The sequence below is a fragment of the Ammospiza caudacuta genome, chromosome 2, assembly GCF_027887145.1.
Source record: "Ammospiza caudacuta isolate bAmmCau1 chromosome 2, bAmmCau1.pri, whole genome shotgun sequence".
Classification (NCBI taxonomy): Eukaryota; Metazoa; Chordata; class Aves; order Passeriformes; family Passerellidae; genus Ammospiza; species Ammospiza caudacuta.
In genome coordinates this window covers 93,181,405-93,207,312 of record NC_080594.1, presented here as the reverse complement: position 1 = coordinate 93,207,312, position 25,908 = coordinate 93,181,405, and the positions used below count along the sequence as shown (strand labels likewise).

General features: G+C 38.9%; 1 protein-coding gene across 1 annotated transcript in view; it reads right to left on the bottom strand.

Moving 5' to 3' along the window:
- LOC131572312 (pinopsin-like) overlaps positions 1 to 25,908 on the bottom strand; it is a 69,751-nt gene that overhangs the window by 4,897 nt on the left and 38,946 nt on the right. The window contains exon 3 of the mRNA XM_058825439.1: positions 16,855 to 17,088. Within this exon, the coding sequence (XP_058681422.1) occupies positions 16,855 to 17,088 (234 nt within the window). The remainder of the gene's footprint in view (positions 1 to 16,854; positions 17,089 to 25,908) is intronic.

Sequence of the window (25,908 nt, the reverse complement as noted above, 5' to 3'; positions counted from 1 at the left end):
GCTTCTCTCACCTCTTCTTACTCTCTGTGGCATTGGCATTCTGGCTTTTATAAGAGCCCTCAGAGTGTTTTTGAATTCATGGGCATTCCCCCCTCTCTTATGAGAGCTGAGAAATGTTTGCAAAGAACCACATTCAGTAAATTTAAAACAGTCAACGTGTAACAACACTGAACCACAGCTCTTCTAAAAATAATGGGTGAGAGTGCTGGGTTTAGATGCATGGTAAATGCAGCAATGTGAAAGGAAGTGTATTTTCTCACCAAGATCATGGGACTTTTGGGGGAAAAGATACAGGCTTGGCTTCATAGCTCTCCCATGTGGCTGTCCCACACTAACAGAGTGGGACAGCACCTAGACAAGAGAGGTTTGCACAAACCTGGTGCATCTCAAGGTGCATCATCAGCCAAGCAATTGCCTCTGCTATTGGGCCCCTGAGCTCCCTTTGCACTTGTAGGCTTTAAATTTATCGAATTTTACTGACAAGTAGGAACAAGTTGCCTTCAAACACTATTGAGCCTCATTTCTGTGCCCTGGTGCTGTGGACAACAGTTAAAGTTAACTGGAACAAACCAGAAACACAGCAGCCGTTTAAGGAAATGCACTGAGTTTATGCTGAATTTATTTATGCTCCTCTTTCCCCACTGTGAATTCTGTAACTTTTCTGACTTGCGGTGCTCTATTATTTTATGCATTCAGTTTTGAATGGTTAAATCAAGGTATTCTTTTGTTAAATTAGAAAAAATTATGAAATATTTTGCCTCATTTGGAGCCAAAATCTTTTTACTAGAAAATAATCATTATTTTGTTCAATTCCTCTACAGTTTTAAAGGTTACCTCAGCATAAACTCATAGCTCAGTCCGTCCTTGGATTAAACTACTACATTTTTTTTTTACCTTGTTGTGCAATTTTATGCTGTAGAAACTCTGGTAAATTCAGTGAAATTACCATGATGTACCTTTGGAGAGAGAGAAGGGTGATATAAACACTAATGTATTCTGTACAAATTTAATTTAAGCATTTCTTGTCTTTGGTAAAGACGTTTTCTTTGGTGAAGACATCCGAATTCTGAACTTGTTGCTGTAGATCTCTTGCCAAAGTCAGAAAAACCAAAAGAGCTGTTTTTTTTAAATGAAGACAAGTGTCTACACTCACTGGTTGCACAGACTGAGCACAGTCATTTAAGAGACTGATTGAATTGAACAGGAGTTCAAAACACATGTGGAGCAATCCCTAGTGGGGTTTTTTATTTCTTTTTTCTTCAGAAGTTTTTAAGGATGGAAAATGCCATTTGGACGGTGACACAGATGTACTATGAAAGGAGTATTAAATGCATTGGCTGCAACAATAAATGGTTACTATTTTTCCCTTCACGCTTTCTAAAGTTGATGCATATTTAAATGAAATCCTGCTTTGAAGTAGGCAATTCAGAAGCCTGCTGTTAAAATTATTTGAATCTTTCCCGGCATCTGTCCTCTCACACACAAGGAGGATACCAGATTTAAAAATGTTTGAAATTAAAGTAGCCCATGTCAGGGGTACGTGAATCACTTAATGAATTTTGACTGTCTTCTTTCTGGCTTAGCAATCAGATTCAGAATTTTGTCCTTGAAATAAGAGTTGTGTGTAAAAGCCTTACTTTTTCTCATACCATCTCATCACTCTTTAAAATATGTAGTCATTGAACTATTCAAATATAGACTGTGTACTTTTTTAATAGCTTTGAGAATTATTTTGTATGATGATTTTTTTAAATGAATGTGTACTCTAATAACAAACCTTAAGATTTTACAGGAGTCACATTTTTAAGCAGTGTTTGTATACATTTTAACACTTTTTATATTTTCTATTATGATTTTGTATATTTTTATGTATACACAGTGTACAGATTTTTTCCTGTAAATAAAACATTTGTTTTCATTTGTTTAGGAGTGCTGGTCTTTTCATATTGCCTTAAATGAATGACACTGAAATACAGGTGGAACAAAACAGGGAAGGTGCCTGTCAGTTCTGCCCACAATTTCAATGAGATCTGAAATGGAAATGGACAGCTAATCTGACAAAGAGGTATCACAGTAAACTACATAAAAAAGGCAAATATTGTAAAGCCAGTTTTATCCTAAAGTGAACATGTGCACCCGAGCAGATGTGCTAGGATTCCCTGGGACAATGTATTCACCATACTGCTCAGTCAATTTATGAGCAGTAAATTTCTGGTGATTGTCAAGCAAGGAGGTCATGGATTGTCAGGTATGGAGGTCGTGCTCTGATGACTTGGTGATGTACCTGAAATGCTGATACACTTCAGCTAAATGGCTGTGCTACACATTCAAGGAATCCAGTGTTGTCTTTAAGGGAGAACGGGCTTTTAAATAAATTATTAATTAAAATTAAAAACAACTTACCAAAGGGAAAATGTAACTTGCCCTTCAGTCTGTGATAAGTACTGTATAATTCAACCACAACAAGCCAGCTCACATCCATTAAATGTGGGGCATACTGCTGCTCTTTGGTAGTGCTTGAACTACACAGGGGCCTGAGTTGGGCCAGTGGAGGTGCTAATCAGTGTTTTCATCCCAGGGACTCATCTTGAGTCCTTGCCAACGAGACAGCTGGCTACACATTAGTGGAATGATAACAGTTGGATTGCCATCATGTACTCTCCTGGCAGACAGCAATCACACAGCTCATCCTGTGTATTGCACCAGCTCCTGACAGGCTGTGTTGAGGGGCTAGTTGCTGCCATGATACGCCAGTAACACCTCTCAGAAAGCTCACATCAGTGAGACACTAGAGTATAAACTGAATGCTGGGACCTATGCATGAAGCAACTAATTGATACCTTTTAAATCCAGCAACTTTCCTTTTTTTATTTAAAAAACTAGCAAGAAAACATGATCACTGTGTTCACCATCCGTTAAATGCTCAGTCACCTTCACTGTCTGTGACATCAGAGAGGACATTCTTGTCTCACTGCATTCAAACTGTACCTCAGCAGGAGGTGCAAATCCATTAACTATATTGTGTGGGGTACAGAGGACATCTTGCTTACACACTATTCTTCAGCAGGGACCGCTAGAGATTACCTTTCTGATAGTATCTCAGGGAGCCTTGGAGGCAACTCATTTTCAGGTTTATTCCCAAAGTTGCACTGCCCTTTTTTGAACAACATACCTTTATTGGAAGTATCTTTTGTTGTTTTAATCATAGAAGCAAGCTGTGTTTCGCTTCAGTAGTTCTTAGGGAAACTTCATACAGACATTTTGGTCTGTTTATTTGCATTATTAGCTTGCCTGTTCTGATCTGGCTGGAAGACATATCTCAGGGTTTTTAACTCAGCTTGCTGTCTTGACTGCAGCACAAACTTGTGGAAGTGATTCTCCCCCTCTCCTCTGCTCTGGTGAGACCCCAGCTAGAGTGCTGCATCCAGACCTGGGACCTCCAGCATAAGAAGGACATGGACTTGTTGGAGCAAATCCAGAGGAGGCCCACAAAGAGTTCAGAGGTCTTGAGCACCTCTTTTATGAGGAAAGGCTGAGACAGTTAGGGTTGTTCAGCCTGGAGAAGGCTCTGGGGAGACCTTATTGTGGCCTTTCAGTATTTGAAGTGAACTTATAAGAGAGATGGTACAGGCTTTTTAGTAGGGCCTGTAGCAGTAGGACAAGGAGTAATGGTTTTAATCAAAAATAATGTAGATTTTAACTAGATACAAGAAAGAAATTTTTTATGATAAGCACGGTGAAACACTGGAACAGGTTGTCCAGAGAGGTGGTAGGTGCCCCATCCCTGGAAATAGTCAAGGTCAGATTGGATGAAACTTTGAACAACCTGTCTGAGTTGAAGAAGGTCCTGATCATTGCAGGGGAGTAGGACTAGATGAGCTTTAAAAGTGACCTTCCAACCCAAACTGTTCTGTGATACTGTGATAAGAACAGCTAGTCAAGCAAGGGAGGACTCAGTCTTTTACTATAATCACATCCACCATCTTCTGCAGGTAACTGCACCTGCACATCCCCCATCTTATTGTGGGACTGCATCAATCAGTGTGAACAGAGCACTAGCACCTGTGGGGTTTTTTCCAGGACTTACGTTCTAGCTTTCCTGGTATCTTGGTCTTTCCAGGGTCACAAATTTGATTGCTTCATCAGAATAGCATGGATTTATCGCTGTACCCCAAAATTTACCAATGTCTACTCCATATAGGTATCCTTCCTTGTTTTTTTAGATTCTACTTTCTTACACAGTAAGTTACTCCAAAGACTGCACTTCAAGGAAATGGCAGTACTGTTATGGAAGTATAGTCTGACCCCAAGTCTTTATGCCTTAATAACCAAGGCAAATAAGCCCTGTTATTGCCTTTTCCTAAAATACAGCTAAGTAAATGTGTATTTAGTTTGATAAAAATATTAACTGATTATATTAAGCTAACTGAGAAGAAATATAGGTTGTTTTGTTTTTTTTTAACTGGTGGCAGAATAGCCAGCAGAAGACTGGCAGCACAAGTAGGTTGTGACAGATCACAGAGGGAATCATTGCTGGTCTGATTGCTGGGTTCTTAGAGATTATTAAATAGAGGTCCAGTAAAAGGAAGGGAGAGAGACAAAGAATTATGAAAGACACCAAGAAAACAGAAAGAAACAGTTAGAAGATGTACCATAACAGATAGGCAGGACTGTGGCTTTTTCCTAATAGTCACTTGGGTTTGGCATTTTGTTTTCTTACAGTTTTTTCTGCACTTCTGAAAGAAACCCAACTCATCTGTTGGTGCTTATATTGCTGCTGTCAGGTTTAGTGTGCTGGGATGTGATCTTAAAATGAAGAACTATAGCAGAGCTAACAACAGACTTCTGCTGGAGTTCAGCTTCTTTGTAAACAAATTAATCCTACAAATTTAACTGAGAAAAGACTAACAGGGTTACACTGCTACATTCTGAACAACCTCCTCCCTGTGCTTATAGTCATCTGTATGATAACTGAAATAAGACAACTAATTTCCTCTGGTGACCTGTTTCTGCACATAGACAAATACAAATCAAATTTCTACTTGGTTCCAAGATGCTGACAGGCAGGGGATAATTATTGTAGCAATAATTCCTTATAAGCTTGTGAGAGGACTCCAGAACCCTGAGGGTTACTGAAGGCAGGCAATAGGCATCACAGGTGCCTTGGTTTTATGGAAGCAGCCAGAGGGGAAAACTACTGCCAGTGCTGACTCCAGGCTGTGTCAGCTGCTGTTAATTACCTTGCTCCCAGTCAGTTGTCTGACTGCAACTGAGCTGTCTGATTAAAATATTTTACTGCCCCACCTTCTAAACAGTAGCTGTTTTCCACCCTCATTCCTGGAGTACTGATGGAGAGGTTGTACTGGCTGTGTCCTGCGCTGCTGCTACTGTGTGCAGCAGGTTTGTCTCCTGTGGAAGTGAGGCCCTCGGGGTGGAGGAGGTGGGAATGTTGGTAATGGAAGAGGTTTGGGCAAATCTGGATTGGTTTGGTTTGCATAAATCTAAAAGGCTTTGTTTTATCTTTTAAGATAAAAATTTTTATCTTTATCTTCTTATTTGGTGATAGCAGTTATAGGAAGCATAACGTGAATGCACCTCAAGTTAGAGTTCATGACTTGTGAGTTATCTGATGTTCTGCTAACTAGGAAGCATTCTCAGTCTAAAATATCTACACTTTGGATTAAGACAAGCAAAATGTAAATTTTTCATTTGCCAAATTAAAATTTTTGGGGAAATTAAGGCAAGAAACATGCAACATGTGTCTTGGGCAAGCTAGATGTGCCAGAGGTCTACCCCCAGGCCCAGCCCATGAGGCACATGAGCCAGGAGGTTTATACAAAGTACTGTGTCCTGAGCATGAAGAAGAAAGTTGACCAGAAAAGGAAAGTGGGGAAGGTTTGGTTCTGGACCTCTTTCTGAGCCTGCTCTTTCAGGAGTCTTAGCTGATGCTTCCAACTGGATCAAGCACCATTACTTTTCTCCCCTAGCAATATTCCTCTTTGGAAGTGTTGGCTTGTTTTTCAGTTATTTCCAGTGCTTGCTTTTTTCTATATAAATGAAATTATAAGCTATCTGATGGGCCTAATTTAGATTTTACAAATGTATGGGGCTGAATGTAGCTGTCAGGACATTAGGCATTTTAATGAGCTACAACCCAAGTAGAGATAAGAAGAAAATGTGTAAGCTGTTACCAAAATAATATTAACAGAGTTGTTCCATGGTAGAAAAGCAAGGAAGGCAGAAACAACAGGGCATATCACATGTCTGAGAAATATTGCCTCATTTTCATGGTTATAACATGCTATTCACATAATTATCTTAAAATACTCCTTTTAGGTAAGTCCCCATGAAACATGTGCTCTCATATAAAGCTAACAAAGTGAGAGATCAAAGCTAAAGGGATCATAAAGCAGGGATAGTTATTTTGTCAGAGGAAACAGAGAGAAACTTTCTTTGCCCATACTTCAGTGTAGTCAGCATGGCTGCTGAACTTCAAAGGGATTGATTATGCACATGAAAGCAAATATTAACAATACTCCTGTGTCTTCAATGCACACTGGTTTAAGACAGCACATGGTTGCTTTCAATGGGTTTATCACTGCAGGAAAACCAGACCAGTTGTCATATTTATCTCATAAATGCTCTTCCCTGGCCTTAAACAGAGTTACTAAACCCCATACAGTATACAATACAAGTAACATGTGAAGTTAATTCCTCCTACCTAAAAGAAACTTAAGAATTTCCTAAAGAAAGATGAAGAACTTTTTCTATTCCCATTTCATAAGTTACATAAGTTAGACTGTTTAGGGTTTTGCAGTGTGATTGATGGATCCTGACTAACAGCTAACAGAGGCAGCAGCAAATTTACCAGTCCCTACAATAACATTCTACTTTGTAAGGAGAAATGAAGGGTCTATTACCACCATAATATGGGATGAGTGATTCCCAGATAATTTTAAAATAACTCTCATTTTGCTGAAAGTTCAAAGCATAACAATGAGAAGTATTTTGACGCTTGAAAAATCTATGTGTTTGTTTAGTTACAGTTAATATGCTGTTCTGCTGACCTAGTTTTTTTTTTTTTATTTTCAATTCTTCAGCTATAGACTCTAGATCAGCCCAAATGGATTAAAATGAAGACTATGGCTGACTGTGATGGGTTTATGCTGGTATATTCCTGCCCCAATCTTGCTATGAATATAGTACATTATGAAATATTTGTAAAAATGTGATCTTATTGTGTTGGGGGGGGTGTGTTTGTGATTGGGTGGATTTATTTTTGGGGGGAGTAGGTTATGAACTGCCTGTCTCTGGCTATGTAACACATTTAGGGAAAGCAGATCTTCCAGATGTTCCTTACAGAGTTTCATTAAGGCTGAAGCCCAGAACACTGCACAAGGAAATCCAAAGTGCTCTTTCCATGAGGTTATTTTTGTAGTAAAATACCAATGGCTATCTTCCCTTGTGAATTTCTCAGGGTCTTTTTGCTTGAGTGTTGGTCACTCTTGCATTCTTTTAAATCACACACACCTAGAAACTTCAGCAGCTCTTGAACATTTTACCTACTGATTCTTCTTTCTTGGCACTAATTAATTCTACCTTTGGCTAAAACATAGGTTCTTACAAGCCTCCTCCTCCCCTTGATATACTGACTACCTGCCCTGTTGCTTCTGTTGCCCAAAATTACATTTCCATCAGTTTCTATGAATGAAATACAGGAAGTTCTTTGATATGGAAATGCTGGAAGAACCTTTTAATTGCCAGATAAGCATTCTACTGCTGGATGAGGGCACTTAACACTTTATCAAGAAATGAGAGGTGCAGTACAGTAAGTGGTGGGTATAAAGGACGAGGACTGAGTCTTCCCTGGGTTTTACTTTTATCTTGGCTTGCAGGCAATTAGGTATTGATTTTAATCGAGGCAGAATTAGAAATTACCTAGAGGGGGTTGATTTGTGACTGTTTTTGTAGCACGCATTTGGTTTTATGTGTGAGTAATGCAATAACAGAACCCTTTGGGCTGAGAAATCAGATTTTCTCTTCTGACAAAATTTTTAATTCTTCTCTAATTTCTTTCTCATATTGAACAAAACCAAAACAAATTATCAAAAAATTCCAGACAAAACTGCAGACTGTTAAAATATCCAGTTACAGGTAGATGTTTTGATGGATTTATAGTTCAACTTCATTCTGACTGTCCCCCTATAAATTAGATCACTGGGCTGGGCTCCATTTCACTGCATGACCTACCCCTCACTGAGCCACTGCTGAGCCACGTGAGGGATGCATTCTGGTAAGAGAGCTTGATCTGCTGGGTGAAAGATACTGTCCTTCTTCAAAAGAAGATACTTTTGACAAGATCCAAGGTGTAGAAGCTTAAGCATGGAGATCTGAGCTGAAATGTCCTTTTTTTTTTCCCCACTGAAAATAAAATTGGCCAAATTAACAGCTTCTCTAATATTGAAGAAGCCACATTTCGTGCTGAAAAAATGCTTTACTATGAAATTGACTAACAAGTGACACACATGCCTGGTTTTTGTTTTCTAATTCACATAGAAATTCCTTGATTCCAAGCTGGTGCTTGCTGTGAGAGAGGTGAAGAGTTGTGAAGGTGAAAAGGAAGACAAGTGATATAAGTTTTTGGATGACCTTTTAATCCTGCTTGTAGTGAATTTCTATTGGCCTAAAGCCAGCAAACACAGAAGTCCTGTAAAGCCTTGGGTGAGTTGTAAGGTCTTGAGTAAGTGTTTTCCCTGCAGGGTTTGAACATTTCTTCTGAAGCAAGGTCATCCATAAAGCACTCAGCATGCAATGGTTGTTCCTTATGTAGCAGACCTCTTGTGTATATTTCAATGCACCCATTTCTGAAAATCTGATTCTAATTTAGATAAAGGGATTTAAGAGGCCACTGTAGAGCTGATGTTCTTGTTTTCAGTTCAGATTCTGAAGATGATAATAATAATCAAGAGAGTTAGATACTGCAAACAAGACAGAAACAAGATAACTCCTACTACATTGAGGTGTTCTTTCTCTATTAACATCCAGTGAATGCCTAAAAAGTTTCCCAAATTAAATACCCAGTTCCAAGCATGACTACCAACATTATAATTTGAATATTGGTTTTGAACATGAAATTATGAAAAGAACTAAACTAGTTTGCACTAGCAATGTAGGGGTAGAAAGTGATCTGTTTATGGTATCTCAGCATGAGGAAAAGACAACTACCAAAGAAGAAGGGCTTTTTGAGAAATGCAGATTTATAAACTAGATGCAAATACATTTAGTTTGAGAGCAGTTATTATACTAAACATCAGGGGAACAAAGCTCTGTAATAGCTTCTACTTCAAAAGACAATGATCCTTCAAATTTATTTTCATTTGGACACAGTCAGATTTCTGAATTGCATTAAATTATGCCATTTATAATGAAAAGGAAGTTATTCTAATGAATTACAGGCCCAGTACAGTTTTATATTGTATTTTCCATACTGTGGCAATGATTATTTCTTTGAGTACAGCAGATTTTTTGCCCTGGAGGAAGAAGGACATCAGGATAAAATCATAAAATAAAGTTTTACAGATTTGAATTAGAATTGTCCAGCAAGTTCATGAGGGTATGAGCATTAATCTACCTTTTAATCCTCAAATTTCTCCTCCTGTAGGACTAGGATGATGATAATCATATGCTTCACAAGGATACCAAGATTAACTCAATTAAAAATATTTATTTATCGGAGGTTACATAAATGCTGAAAAATATTCTCTGTCTAGGAAAACCCATTTTGTTTTTTCTCCATCCATCTGAAACAATTGTTGCTTCAATTCTTAGTAAGAGACGTGACTGCAAAGATATGCCTGGTACACACAGTAAAACTCTGAGAAGTAATCTCAATTGACACAATATGTAGAAAAAATGTCCTGCTCTGAATAAAATTTTAGTATTATGCCACTACCATATGACAAAAGATTACTCAGTTATTGAACAGGAGAGGCAAATTAGAGACTCTGTCACTGCCATGGTTGCGCTTACTTTTCCAATACTTTTTCATCTGTTGAATTTGATTGTTGTCATAAAGCAACTAAAATCTTTGTTTATCTAATATGCTGTATTGCACTGCATTACAGAATGTTGCATTCTGTTTTCTTCACCCAAACTGTGCTTATATTTAGCTTTGAAGTGGTAAGTAGTACCAAATGCTTAACTGCAGTCCTACTTATAAAACATAACATTAGACATGTTATAGAAAACCAGAAATATTAGTATTGAAATGGGGAATCCTGAGGCTAAATAAATGTGTGACCTTAATCAAACCAAGGTGTGGGCTAAAATTGATTCTGATTCCTGACCTGCCATTGCAGTTTACACCACTGCAACAGAACATCCTGTGACATCCATCCATTCAGTGTGGCTTGGCAATGCCATTTTGAAGCATAGCTCAAGTTTAGATTATCTGTGGATCACATATGCCTTTGTAGGACTTTAACTGCCCACACCAAACTTTGAAATCAGTTCAGAAAAAAAACTTAACTGCCAAGTGCTCTCACCCAACTTCTAGATCACGCTGAAGTAATGGAAAGTGAGAAACAGCACAATTGCTTGTGTTTCATCCTTTCCCTCCCCTGTATTTCTCTTAGGACTGGATGAGCTCTTGACCCTCTAGACTCCCCCTTGAGGACAGATGTACCTGTGAAGCCAGCAAAGAAACACCACTGTGGCTGAGCTTCCTATGATGTCCACTTGCAAGAGCAATGAGACTACCAAGGGACCTTGCTTACAAAAAAATCCTAACACGTCTCTTTTAGCTATGAACATACCACATTTCTTGCTCTACAGTAAGCTCTGAATACTGGAAGCTTCCATTTATCTATCAATCTATCCTTCAGGTTTAATGTTAAAGGTGGAACTCTTCTCCTTTCAGAAATGCCTGTCTTCTTTTGCAGAGTGGATATGGACCACAGAGGATCCCATCATTTGCTACAAACCCTGCTCACTGCATTTTCCCCTTGATTTCTGACCCATTTATTTTCCTTGTGTAATGTGGAGGTCTCTTCCCACTTCTGTGAAGCCTCATGTATCTCTCTTGCTATGAAAGGAGCTATACAGGAAGGAACATTAACATATTAGGTCCTGTTTAAAATAAGATTTAAAGAGATATTGCTCTCCTTCACTTTCTGTGCCTTCCAGAAGAAGTATCTTTTAACTGGTTTTCATTTCCATTAATGCATTCCCTAGCCATAAAGTGAAAATCATCACATAGTTAAAAACATGCACCTATCCAGTGTTTCTCTTCATCATTCATCTGCATTAGTTTTCAACTTTATTCAGTATTTTGCTTGCCTAAGAGGTGGTCTGGCTTCCTGCTCCTAGTTTTGCCATGGGTCTAAAAGAAGAAAGTTCTAAACCCTTCTGTGATATTGAAGCCAGTCCAGGACAGGCAGAACATGTCAACATAGACAGGATGTATCAAAGGATATAGCCTGGCGCAGCATGAAGTCTGCTGGGGTTGCTTGGAGCCCTAGTCAAATGCCCAAGTTATTTACCTGAACTGATTTTTTTGTCATGAGCTGCAAGAGAAAATCCTAAAGTAATTTAAAACTTACTGTGTGAAATGGAATTATACCTTATGACAGCAGCAAAGGTGCCCTTGAGACCTTTTTTCTCTTTGCCCCTCTGCTTTAGAAAGTCATAACACTACATGTTGGCAGAGAAGTAAAGTCAAAACATTTCTGAGCTGTACTATGGTAGAGTATTCTGCAGGAAGAGATCATTTTGACTTGACCTATTTTCAACTGAAGAGCTTGGGTGTGCCATTCTATTCCAACTATTAATTACTCAAAGACAGCTTAGCTACCAGTGAAAGAGGGAATAAAAAAAACAGATCATGAGTGTTGAAATCTAAGTGAATTTTAATGAAAAATTATAACAAGATAATAAATTCTATGGTAACCCCACAAACCTCTGAAAGGTTTGAACCAAGCAAACAAGGACTCTTTTCAGGACTTAATAGAAGTGTCCCAATTTATGTATAAAATGAAATTTGGCACAACTGTGCCTGAATTGCACACTGTCTTTGTGGATCTGTAGTTCTGTGTTCACACACAGCTAAAATATCTTATCTTTCCAAATGTGAAAATGAGCAACTTATAAAATACGCTGTTCATTACACATGCATTCCCCCAGCCTTAAAAGTTAGCCATTACCTTTGTTGGAAATACTGAAAACTGCAAAATACCCCATGAAAAATGACTGAAAACACATCTGTTATAACAGCCAGTGGAGGAATGTTAAGGTTATTTAATTTTTTTTATCAGGATCATGTATATCTCCCTTTCCCAAAGCACATCTGCATTTCTCCCTGTTCAGTACTAAAAGTAAGATCAAGAAGGATTGAAAAGGAGTGCTAGAAAACTGCATATAGAGAGAACAAATGGATTATTATTATGGACAGAAAAACTATTTATTCATCTGGCAGCTGGGAAGTTCCATGAAGGCCCTGGAAGAGGGGGCTGGCCTGAGCAACAAGGCAGTCATTAGGTAAGAGGAGGTGGCACAGCTTCCTGGGGACTGTCAGAGTCACAACAGAGGTGCCTGGGAGGTGAATGATGGATCTTGAGCTCAGGTCCCATTGAGGAACACTCCCTAAGTACATCATTATCATTATTATTCAAATTTCTTCAGGGAAAAAAAATGTCTTAGTTTTATCATTATTTCTCCTTAATTTCTCCCTTGCCCATCATGCTCCATTTCATGATTAATTTGGAAAGGCCACAGACTTTCAAGTAAGTGTGTATATTCTTTTGAGCATCACTTCTCAAGATCCTTGGGGAAAATGAAAGGGTCACCTATTTTTTAAAATTGCAATGATTTTAATGCAAGAAGACAGACACAAGAAATCAAATCACTAATCAGGAACATATATTCACATCTAATACATCCCTTTCCTCACACTGTCCCTCCTTATTTTGCTCAGAGGCACTTTCTGACACCAGAAATAGCACATTACTGATCACATGGTGTGAGTGGAACTTTTATCCAATTGTAATATGCAACAGAGTATTAGATATGCTAGCCTGAGTTTCAGCAGTCCAGGGAGATTTAGGTGCACTATCTGAGAAACAAAAAATGTGAAAGAAAGTAGAGTAAAGCTCATGAGCTGCAGGGAAGCGAGGATATTTTGCTTCAGCAAAGATTGTGACTTGTAATCTCATCTATGGTTTTCAAACAATTGATTCTCTAGATCTATAAGTGATACAGGTTTAAACTTGACTAAAATTTGGCTGTCAGTAGCAATGCAGCAAATTTCTATTTTCTCTGAGTTCCATCTTCAAATTTTGTGAAATAAGTGGAGATTCACTCAATCTCACTGTGATCTCATCCATGACCACACCTTCTTGAACACTTGTTATTCGTATCTTGACTATAAAATTTTTCAATAAAAAATGAATTTCTGGTATGTAAAAACAAGGTTTTTGAAGCTGCCACATTTCCAGCTAATAATCTCTGTTTCTTAGTGCAGTATGTCCCCATGCACAGTTATACCAGCCAGAAAGCACTTCCATGTTGGGGTTCCCATGCTGTTCTGTGGAGGACACAACAGCAGGATTCATCCAGTGATCACCTCCTCAGCAGCAAACCCATGGCTACAGAGAAACTCCGTATCTCCTGAGTGAATGCATAATACCTGCTTGCATGTAACATGGAAAGAGCAGGGTGTCGCAGAGATCTTTTTGTGAAAATCTTTTCTTTAGGATTTTCTTGCTGAAGCTGAGAAGTTTCAGCAACAAATATAAACAATTATTATCTGCTGCTGTGGAATGCAACAAGTCCACCTGTGATTGGCCCCTCTTGGATGTTTATAATTGATGGCCAATCAAGACGGAGCTATCTCGGACAAAGTCTGAGAGAGCTGCCTTTGTTATCATTCTTTTCTATTCTTAGCTTAGCTAGCCTTCTGAGGAAACCTTTCCTTTCTATTTCTTTATAGTATAGTTATAATGTAATATATATGTATCATAAAATAATAAATCAAGCCTTCTGAACATGGAGTCAACATTCTCGCCTGTCCTCTCCTCCTGAAAACCCCTGTGACCACAGTCACAGCGGAGTCTGTCACACCATCATGGTGAAAGGAAGGCAGTCAGAGCTGCCATTAAAAATCTGTTTGGGGTGGCTGCATGGGTGGAAGTTTGAACAATGGGAACTTAACAGGGATGTGTGATGGGAATAAAAGACACTGAGAGATGTAGGAGAAGATGAAACAAAATCTGCACAACTACATTAACTGTATAATTATAAAGAACTGATGCACTGAAAGTGCAGGCTGACCTTGCCCAGCTGCTTGGCTGTGTGCTGCCTTTTTGGGACCTGACCCTTGGGGAAGCTGCTCCAGGCACAAACAGTAATATTGCCAAGGGCCAAAAGAGCCTTCCATAAAGAAAAAACAGGGAAAATGGGATCTCCTCTACCTGTCTCCTCCAGCTTCACCCCAGTTTCATTTGGTCTCAGGCAGTTTAGTGCTTTAGTTTTGTCAGTGAATCTTGATGTCTTCCTGGCATGTTATGAGCCCAGAAACACTTCAGCTTAAACAGTACATCTCTCTCCTCCTGGGGCACAGCACAGGAAGAAGGACAGCAGCATTCCTCATGCCATCCCATCTGAGGCAGTTCCTGCAGCTGGAAAGAAATTCACTATTTTCCTCAGTGATTTACCGCCTCAGGTCAGTGCAGTAGGCAATGCCAAAGACAAAACTATTTTTCTAGATTTCCAGGATCATGAATGTGACTCAGGGACTGCTTGAGAGTTAATTTAAAGATGTGCTCAGTAGGATGAGTTTTAAAGCTGACTCAGAGGCTGATGGTTCCACAATACTCTGCAGAGATTTATGACAGCTGGAAGCTAACACCACAACTGCAGTCAACCAACAACATTTTCCAATCTTCGGGGCATTTCCTAGAGCAGAAAGACTTATATATAGAGGGTTAAAAATTATCCCATATGTTCTGTGTATTTTTAAGGGTTTAAGGGGCAGGAGTAAATACTGTACTGTGGTACCTCACATCTGCAAACAGAGAACTGTGAAAAATGCAGACCAGATAATTTCTGTGTTGGCAGGCACCAGCCTTCCGTGACAATTCTCAGCTAAGCATGAAGACCAGGAAAGATGAGTGCCAGGAAGATGAACAACTTCTTTTCCTGAGGTGTTAAATTTACAAGAAAGCATGAGAACAACTACAGAGGTGCCAAGAACACCAGTGATGCATTGTATGGGGGTGTTACTATTGTTCCTGTTCTGAAAGGAGGAACAGACAAAAGGATGGGTTTCACCTTCTTGAGCAAAGCACATTTCTCAGGGTCAGTTAAAAACAATTATTTTCACTGCTAATACACAGTAGCACAGCAGAGGAGAGCTGCAGGTTAAAGCTGCACATTAGCTGTCATTTTGGTTTGATTAGTAAAAAGTATCTATCCCAAATCTGACCAAGCACCTCCCTTTCAGGGGGGCTCATCACATCTCCATGTGTTATGACAGTGCCAAAATGTATCTGTTATCAATATTATATAACCTGCTCCAGTGATCATAGCACAATCAGATTATCTCTCAGTTAAGGACCTCAGTCAAAGTGCTCAGAGAATTACGAAGCAAGACAGATGCTGCTGTTGAGAAGTTTTCATAAGAATTGTAAAAGGTAAGGGGGAAAAGTTACTGGTTTTCTTCAGCATTAACACTTTTCAAATGGAATGTTCTATTTACTTCAATGTCAGCTCAAACTAGACATTGGAAATGAAGCTCGGGTCCTGGGGAAGGCAACAGAACTTTTTCCTTCTGATTTCAAGGAGGTTTCACAATTTGCTTGAGATTTCCCCCTCAAACTTCAAGAGTAGATTCTTTCATTGTTTAAGAAATTTAGGTTAGATGAAGCAGGACAAGAATGATCTCAGGCTGTGGCAAAACTTGAATATATTTGGCTGTTACATTTAACTCTTCCCTTGTCTCAGCTCCATGATAATATATTGGTGCTGTTGATAAATATTAAGGGTGGGCTCCAGCATGCACTGAGCAAGAAAAGATGAAGGGTGTTTCTCTGCTTTGTAGTGGACACAATGAGGAAAGAATACAGAACAACCTCCAACACATAATCCAATTTAAAAAGTTTTCATAAACTATGCATATTTTTTTCAGATTTCCTACTGCAAAACAATTTAAAACTTCCAGATCTGCCATTATCGGACTTTAGAGTCAGAATTGTCAATGCAGAAACATTAGGAGGCTCACTTTTGAGTACTGACAATGGCATTTACAGGAATGAGAGACCTGAACTGGATGTAGGTACTTTAGAATATGCCTTGGTGCTCATGAGACAAAATTCATTATGCATTTTGGCATGTAGCTGAACTGTGAATATAACAGTAAGGATGTAGATGTCCAAAAAATAGTAATTGCAATGATATTAAGTTTCAAGGGGATCTACCATGAAAATGGTATTTAAAAATGGTCTCCTTTATTTTGTTTTCAAGGTCATGAAATCCCTTTGTCTCCTTGTCCATTTTTCCCCCCACTCCTTAACCTCAACAAATGTTTGAGTATTCCTCTTGTAAAGGTTTTTGGCAACTAACTCTGAAGGATACACACTAATACCCAGTGTGCCCTCAGAAGAACAAGCAATTTCAGTAAGCAAACATTTTACCATTTTCCTGTTCTTCCTATCTAGCAATACGCTGTTTGCAAACAGTAGTATTGTTTGGACAAGCTTTCAGGGTCCTTAAAGATACATCTATAAGACAGGTAGTCACAACGGTCAAGAATATCTGATGGACCCTGAAGAAAATACACCTTAAAAATAATGTATGTCTTACCTGCTTATTCATAAGTATGTAGATAATGGGATTGCAAACAGTGCTGCTTTTTGCTAGGATGGAAGGTATGACACTTGTAACTGGAGTCACAGCACCTGGCTTGCCAAATGTTGCAAGTAATGCTATAACCCCATACGGAATCCAGCACACCAGGAAACAGATAACTGTAGTGATCACCATGAACAGGACGTGGTATTCTCTTTTGCGGGCAGCATTCTTGTGGATTCTCCCAACCTAAGGAGAGGTTTAAAAAGAGAGAAAATTTAACAAGCAGAGCTGTTGGATTGACTGCATGAGTAAGCTCGGACTATTGGTATTGGATCAGCAATAACAATCAACACTGTAGTTCCAGAAGCAAAACAAATGCAAACCCAAAACTATTTGAATGCAGTGGAAAGACTTTCACCATCTCCATCAGACACTAGGGGAAGTTCTGCAGAGACGACACTGCATGCCAGCACAAACTAGAGTCCCAGTGGAGGCTGGAGCAAATACAGAAAGGTGTCAAAGCATTTAGTCCTAAAGAGATGTTAAGTCATCTGCAGTTGCTTTTAAGGTACAGAATTTTGTATAAATGTACCATGTTTTCATTCAAATTATGCTGGTACACAGAACTTGCTTGAGATGAAGGAGCTTTACATAGCACATCTGAACCACCAGAAGTATTTTCTGTAAAGGGTGTGGAAATACCAGAGCAACACTGGGACTGTGCTTGGTATCTCTGTCCTTGGATCTTTTCAACCCTAGATAAAACCTCAGCTGGCCTGGCATAGTGTTAGCCATGTTCATACTTGGAGCGGGAGACCAGAGAAGCCTTGCTGAATCACTTGATCAAGTTTTAAATTGTAGGATTCATTCCTTCTAGACTATTTATTACAGGTACTTAACCATTTTGGTAAATGGGTTTCACTCCTGATAATGATCAGGAACAGATTTTTGTACTCATAAAAAAAGTGTGCTGAATGCTGATTCATTGTGGTTCATTGGTTTTTTGGGGGAAATGGAGCAGAATTGGCTAAACAAGAAAAGCAGATGTAAATGGGCAGTTTCAAAGTGATGGTACAAGAATCTATCTTGTAACCAGGAATTTGCTAGTAGTTACAGTGTGTGGGCAAATCTGCTGTGGAAGTATTTATAATCTGTGCTTCAAAATTTATTCTCCTTTAACCGATTCTGGGTTGAAGCATCATGCCCTTTAGGAGTCTAGAGATTTAAGATAAAGCTTTAACATTAAAATAACAGCCAACTTTTATTTTTAAGCCTTAGTGTGAATACATTTTTCTGTATTCCCTAAAAATCAAAACCAAATTCTGCAAGGAGATTAATTTTGGAGACTCTCTCTCCACTGACTCTAGAGGGAAACTCAGCTCACTGGTCTCCTGAAGTTATAGTTGATTCCTCAGCTTTACCCCAGCGTGTGTTTAGCAAACCCAGATATGCCAGCAGGACTTGAGGAACTATTCAAATGTTTAAACTATATTGATTGAGTCTTGTACTCAGCCAAATCTAATTTATGTCCACTTGAAGGTCTTTTTGCCTCTTGAGCGCAGCACTTGAGAGTAAATTGCACCCACGGGAATTAAGCCCATGTGAAACTACAAACACAAATAAGTAAAAAAGCTGCTCTGTGTAATGGAACACATCCAAACTTCACTTAATCTAGTAATAAAAATAAAAGTTTTAAATCAATAGGTTTAAACTGATTCAGGTAAATGAATAGAGCACAGTTAAAGGTGGAAGTCACCAACCATCCCAGTCAAATGTCATTTGCTGTTGCCTGACACATACCTTGTGCATGCCAAGAAAATAGAGCTTTCTCTTCCTCTTTGAAGTGTGGGTCTTTTTGCGTAATATATGTGTTTATGTATCAGATTGTGAGTTAAACATATATATAGTGCTTGTATAAGGCAAAGTAATATAGTTACAGTTTCTTTTAGTTCATTATGACTCCAGGCTTCTAGAGGGCTTGGTTCTATCTGGATTTTCAGTGGAAATATTCCTGTAAATGAAACACACACTAACTTTGCCTGCCCAAAATTAATAAGTTTTTCCTGACTCTTTTTTAATGATTTTCCACAAAAAGGCAACAACAAAATGAAGTCTCTCCTTTCTGAGAAGACTTAGGACTACATTTTTTATAAGACTTCAAGGTCATGTTTATTTTATAATTACTTTAGCTTGAAAAAAGGATTAATAATAGATAATGGTTCAATCCTGTATCACTTATTTGAACTAAATTTTTAATGACTAATGGGACATGTCTCTGACTGATGAATCTAGGATCCCATGTGAGCTACAGCTATGCTACAAATTAAATATTAACCCAGGAATGCAAAGCCCCAGTTAGCCATGGCATCCACAGCTGAAGATCTTCAATAAACACAGAAGGATCAGGCAGCACATTTTTGCTCTGTGTTTAGATGCATATCTTGAAGAGTTTGTAAGAGTTTACTGTCTGCACAGACAAAACAGAGACCATAAATGAAGGAAGGAAAGATGTCTAAAAGTAAAGTGGTTATGGATGTGATTTTGGCATGTATCCTTCCACTTTCACATCTTTAGGTCATTTCCATAGGAAGGGAAGTTTTGAAATCTTGTACCCTCTTTGTCCTCACACTTTTGGTTTCGTTGTGTTCGCAGTTTTGCAGCCTACCTTTAGAAGGTGTTACCTTTAAAATTTGTCTGTTTATAGGTACTGGAAGGCCTCCAGCAAGATGTAACTTGGGTTCATGTAACCTACAGAGAGATTACACTTCTGCAGGTGAAAAAGCAGTAGACATTTTAAAATGAAAATAATTCTATTTTTTATTTTAAAACTACTGGAAAATTTACGCAATTGCTACACTGTATTTTCAGTAGTCAAATGGAAATGCCTCCCTGGATATCCAGCTGATAGAAGAGCATAAGATAGTGATGACAAAAAAATAGATTTGAATAATATTCTAGAATAGCTGAGCTTGTGAATCTCTGTCTAAATGCGAACATACAGGGTATATATATGAATTTAAAATACTTAGAAGATCTAACCCACATTTTAAAGTGGCACAAGAAAGACTAGCCAAAAATTAGGATCTGATTGTATTTATGTAGGATTTACTATAAATTCAGCTGTTTTCTCCAGAACAAAGATCATCTCTGGCCATATTTAGCAATATAAAGGTTGGGAAACCACTATATTTAAAGAAAAGAAGATTGGGGGATTGGTTGTAGAGGGGTTTTTAATGATGAAATTGTGTTTCTCCCCTGGTTTCATCCTGGGAAGTAACAGAAATGTTTTGGTTTTTCAGAACTCAGCTGGAGGCAGCGAGAGACCAGCTTGTTTAATCTCAGGCACTGAGCGTAACAGCGACACAATTAGCTCCGGTCTGGATTTGCCCTGCAGCCATGCTGCATCTCACATATACCCAACACTTTTTTCAAGTCAATCTGACACAAAAAATACCACTACTTAGATCACTAGGGCAGCATGCTGAGCACAAACATTAGATGTGACAGGCCACAGGGTGAGGGAGAAGCCAGGGTGGCATCAGTGAGGAGGCTGGCATGGTAGAAGTGTCCTCAGAAGGAGGACAAGTGACACATTGATTGGTTGACCTCAAAAGCTGCATCTGCAGCTGGCAAGATGTAGCAGATACATTACTCACCAAGTGATGGGCTGCATTGCTATTCCATGTTTTGGAAAAGATGAAATTGGGGAGATCTGAGAAGAGCATAGAAAATTACAATAGCACTGGTGAAAGTCTGGAAAGGTCGTAAACCAAAGACAAAGGGACCTTACAATGTGGAGATGCAAAGAGCTTTTGCTGTAACTGTGGAGATTGTTAGGTTGGAGATTAAAGAAAAGGATTCAAAATATCTGTTATGACAGGTACTTTGCCAGGAGACAGAAAAGCCTTTAAACTGGATGCAGGCAAATGTGTGGGCCTGTCATCACAAGGACCCACAGAAAAGGTGTGACCTAGAGGAAGCTTGGCTTCCTCTTAGGAGAACAAGTCTGTCTTTTCCTTAAAGAGAAAAGAGAATGGATCTGTCCTTCCAGAAAACAAGTAAACCTTCCAAACACATAAACACTGTTGTACAGTGGTATGGGAGATGATAATAGGACTGTGGGTCATAGGAAATGATTTTAAGGTAACAGGTTCTGGTTACCCAATTTAGACATTGTGGCTGTCAGTCGAGACCTCATCACTGTCCAAGTCAGTGGGTTCAGTCAGCCTGTTCCTGGAGGGAGCAGCCATTTGGCAACCACAGCTGACTCCATGGGTTTTGGCAGGCCAAACACTGCAGCTTTCATGCCCAGACTAATGAAAACAGCAGCTACCTGCCTCTGGTTAGGGATTTTCTGCTTTAAATATTTTTTTCAACCATCAAACAGCTTCATATGGAGAAAAGCCCTGAGCAGCTCCTTACCCAAGGGGACAGCCTGCCCCTTCCTGTGCTCCAAAGCCAACAGTTTAACCTACTGCAGCCCCTTGCTCAGCTCTCTCTGGATTTATCTGGGCATGACTTATGGGACCAAGGGCATACTGGTCACACTTACACCCACTCAGAAGAAGGTGCCAGGAAAGATCTGAATGTTTGTTCACAGAGACTGGGGGCAGCTGCAAGGCCAACAGTGCCAGAGGCACATATATAGTCAGTCCATCATACTCCCATCACCCATAGGCAAGCTGGAGTTTTTTACACATGTAAGGCAAGGGAGCTGGGCCAAAGTTAGCTGTTAAGAAGGGGAAGCTTCAGTGATGAAGATCTAACCTGACTGTTTTGAATTCCCTTGTATTTTCTTTGTCATATTTACCCTAGTCTCTCCTCCTTACTTAATGTAGCTATGTGCTTTTCCTCATAAAGTATTTCCTTCATATTTTAATTGCACCCATTTTCAGCTGGGAACATCTTGAAAGGTTGTGAAGAATATATGGCACCCCATCCATCTAACCACTAGATTGAGAGAATATGCACCATCCAGAGCCACTTCAAGCAGGGGACATGTACGTCATAACATCTTAGAAACCGGGGATCCTGTTTGAATGTTTTGTTCTTCAAGTCACTTTCTCTTTCTCCAGCTATTTATTAAGACAGAAAATAGTATCAGTTACTATACTCTGTGTACCTAAATAGTGGGTGCTGTAAACATCCTTTATGTAGCTCACTCTAAACAAGCAATATGGAAACAGGGCACAAAGTGCTTTTTTCATCACGGATGATACATTATTCCTGGATCTGTATTTGTGCATCTTGCACTCATATAACCATGTTTACTTCACTACTTCAGAAGTGCACCGTGAAGAAAAGGCTATTTATGAGCAGCAGTGTTTGTTGCCACCAGCATCTTTCAGTATCAGCTTTAAGTGCTTGTTTTGACATGATCAAGTATTCGACAGTACAACCAAAACCAGACAAAAGTAAAAGATTCATTACCATCTCAGGGAAGTCTGCCAATCTTTGAACATTTAGTCTGCTATGGCTTCTTGAAATGAGCAGTAGGAATCTAGACTTTTTATGGAAAGGCTGCAGTAGAGGAAAAAGCTGGAAAAAGATCATCTTCTTCCAACCAGTCAAGTAAGACAACAAAAAGAAAAGAAAATCAGATATGGCCTCCATTAACTAGTATGAACAAACCTCTACTAAACCTTGCAGTCAAACACAGCAGTGACTGAAATGTCAGTAGTGATGACCTTTCTCCTCTCCCATCTCTGTGGATTCTGTCCTCAGGCAAAACAAGGAAAAAAGGAGAAAAAAACCAACCACACCTCCAAAGCATGTAAATAGCTGTAGGAAACACACTCTCCAAGTAATCTATTTCTCAGTGTGAGCTACCCCAGATCCAGTACTGTACAGATTAATAACAAAGGGCATTAAATACTTTGTTGTTTAAAATAGGCAATCCTGGAAAAAGAGGGTTCACTGGCTTAAAAATAAATGCCTCCTTTGTTAGCAGTTAGGTGGCTCAGTTCAAAATAAGTGAACACTGAAGAGATGTATTGTCCTGTGGAAATGGAGAGTGAACAGAAACATCTGTTTTGGGTCATCTTAGAACTCAATGGGCCTTGACTCTGCAAAGCATTTACACTTATATTCAGTGAGCAAACTGAGATTTAAACATGCACATGAGCATTTTGCTCAGCTGGGGCCACATAATGAGGTAATAGCAACAAATACAGAAGGCAGAAGCCATAAAACCACACAAGGGGCCATATAGCTAATTATTTTATGTCACTGTTAAGTGTAGGAATTTAAGTCCACAGGAAAGATATTTTATCAGCTGAAAACTGGTTTTATTGTAAATTTTTGTTATTGAAATGGGAATTAGCTGCCTTAATGCCTCAAGGTGAAGTGATGCTTTAAATACAAAATTTACAGCTTTGTACAGTGCCCTTAAAGCATAACTGCTATTGATGCTAAAATCATGCCAAGTTCTATGGCTGACTTAAGGAACACCATAATCCTCTTAGATGCAGGATTTTTTTTCTATTGCTAAAGGGCTTTTAGCAGCAATTTGACTATCACAGTGAACACATTCCCATATATTAAACAAGGAGCTCATGGTGTTGCTCTCATCATTGATAATTCATGTTTTATCCTGACCTTCTTTATTCATTGTGGATTTTCTAGCACCAGTGAGCATGAGAAGATTAAAGGTGTAAAGGCTTGCTATCATTTGGATTGCATTAACAGCTTGGTTTTAGAAAGAGAAGTGCATGAGATACTCTTAAAAGGATCATCAAAGTCCAACTCCAGCTCTTGCACAGGGCAGCTCCAATAATCACACCATATGACTGACAGCATTGTCCAAACACTAAGTTTTGGAAATTCAGCAAGTCCAAATGCCAGATGCTGCACACAGGTTGGAGAAATGCCAAAAATTAATGCAGACTGAGAAAAGTCCTTGTGACTGTCCCTGCAGAAAAGGAATTCAGGGTTCTCATTGATGCAAATCTGGATGTAAGCTGGCAATGTGCACTCTCAGCCCAGAAAGCCCAAATACATCGTGGGCTGCACCAAGAGAGGACTGGACAGCAGCTTGGGGGAGGTGATTTTCCTCCTCTACTGCCCTCAGGAGAGCCCACCTGGAGTGCTGCATCCAGCCCTGGAGTCCTTAACACAAGGAAGATGTGAAATCTGTCTTATAATATTCCTACACGTGTTGCTGCTCTGCAACACAACTTGCCATTATAAAGGTGGAAAGTGATGAGATGCTTTCAGAAAATCAAGGCAGTAATTTAGTTTAAAATTCCTCTTCTTGAAAAGCTTGCCAACAAATTATATTTTTAACCAATAATTTAATAACCAACTTCTGGTTTGGGTTAATGTTTTTGTTGTTGTTGTTGTTTTAAAAACATTTGTGATGGCTTTGACTGACTGAACAGCCCAGCTGACAATAAAGGAAAGGAAAATGAAAGGGAAATTAAAGCTGACTTTGATGTATTTTGCATTGCAGAATTTCTGAAGCAGGAAGGGAAAATGTCAGACTTTAATTCCTTCTTGGTTTCTGTGTTCTTTGTTCCAGAGACAGCAAAATGTTAAATGTGTAAATGCAACATCGCTAATAAAGCTGAACTCTTCAACAACAGATGAACTGGCAGGTGTAAAATTTCTTTCCAGGTCTCTTTCTATGTTACTTTATGCTAAACAACAATGTTCTACCATCTACATATTAAATGGACTGCACACTTTCCTGCACCTAAAGAAAAAATGTTTTCAATCAATGACAAAAAAATAACACTTTGAAATATGCATATACATATATTTGTATTTATGCAAAAACGTATACACACCACACATTATGTATCTTACAAATATATATATACACACATTTTATACACACCGACCCACATATATATTTCCATAATTATGTGAAAACTTTTACACCAGAGTCATCCAAGTTTGGAGAAGAAAGTTAGGAAAAAGCAAGTTGTGATGAAAGTATTACTCACTGCCCTCTTTACCTCATGAATTAAATTAACCACAACCTTTTCTACTCTAACTATCAATACTTTGAATCTGGGGCATGAATTTAAAAAAAAAAAAGGTGTCAGGGTAATGTTTTCCCTGAAAATGGAGCTTGGCTATTTCCCTGGGTACATTTTTGCAGATATGTAAGCTCCCACTCACATTTAATGCTACTTTTCACCAGGCTAGCATATGTGGGTGAGAACTCGAGCTTTGCTTTCCTCTGGATTGGTAGCTGCACTCCTAATTGCAACCACAGTTACCCTTTCTCCTGGGAAGAGGGTGGACTTTCCACACTTTACTGACTTTCCCTCCCACTTTCCTGAAAATTTCTGCTGACATAAAGCAAGGAATCATTAAGGACGTGTGAGTATGCTTTTGACATATAGCTCTTTATATTTAAATAGGCCTAAGAGATAGGCTTGGATCTGCTTGTAAAATCCTATAGACCCTACAAAGAATATAAATATAAAGTGTTCTCAAAGCTCTCATCTAATTGGCATCTTGAAAAATACAGGAATCATGCCAAAAATACCCTGAAAATGTTCTCCTCCAGATGCTTTCCCTCAAATTCTAATATACTTGCCATGGCACAGGTGAATTCAGAAAAAAACAAAACAGAACCAACCCAACTCTGAGAAGTCTGTAAGTCTTCAATTCTTCTCCTCTCAGGACCCTTAACACCCTCCTGGTTTTAAATCCCACTCTACAGCATATAATCCTTTTTTCAACACAGAATGACAAACTGGACATAGAAATTAATGTAAATGGCTAGCAGGCAAATTAAATTTAATCAGTGAGACTGAAGCTCAGGTGTTCACAGTTTTTTTCCTTGGGAGAGGGGTACTCAGGACTGTGTTGCACCTGAAGAAGTCAGGTGTCTCTAGCTCTCACTCTGACAGGTGACAGGGTAAGCAAGGGAAGTTGGCTTAGTGAGTTGTGCCTAGACTGGTGTGCATAAAAATTTATTTATCTCCACACACAGAAAAGGAAGATAAATTCATTTTCTGTAGCTTGTGGATTACAGATAGTCCTTTATAAATTATGTAAAGTCAGCAGCTACTGGAAATAACCAGAGCATGAAGTATTTTGGCTGATTTTTAC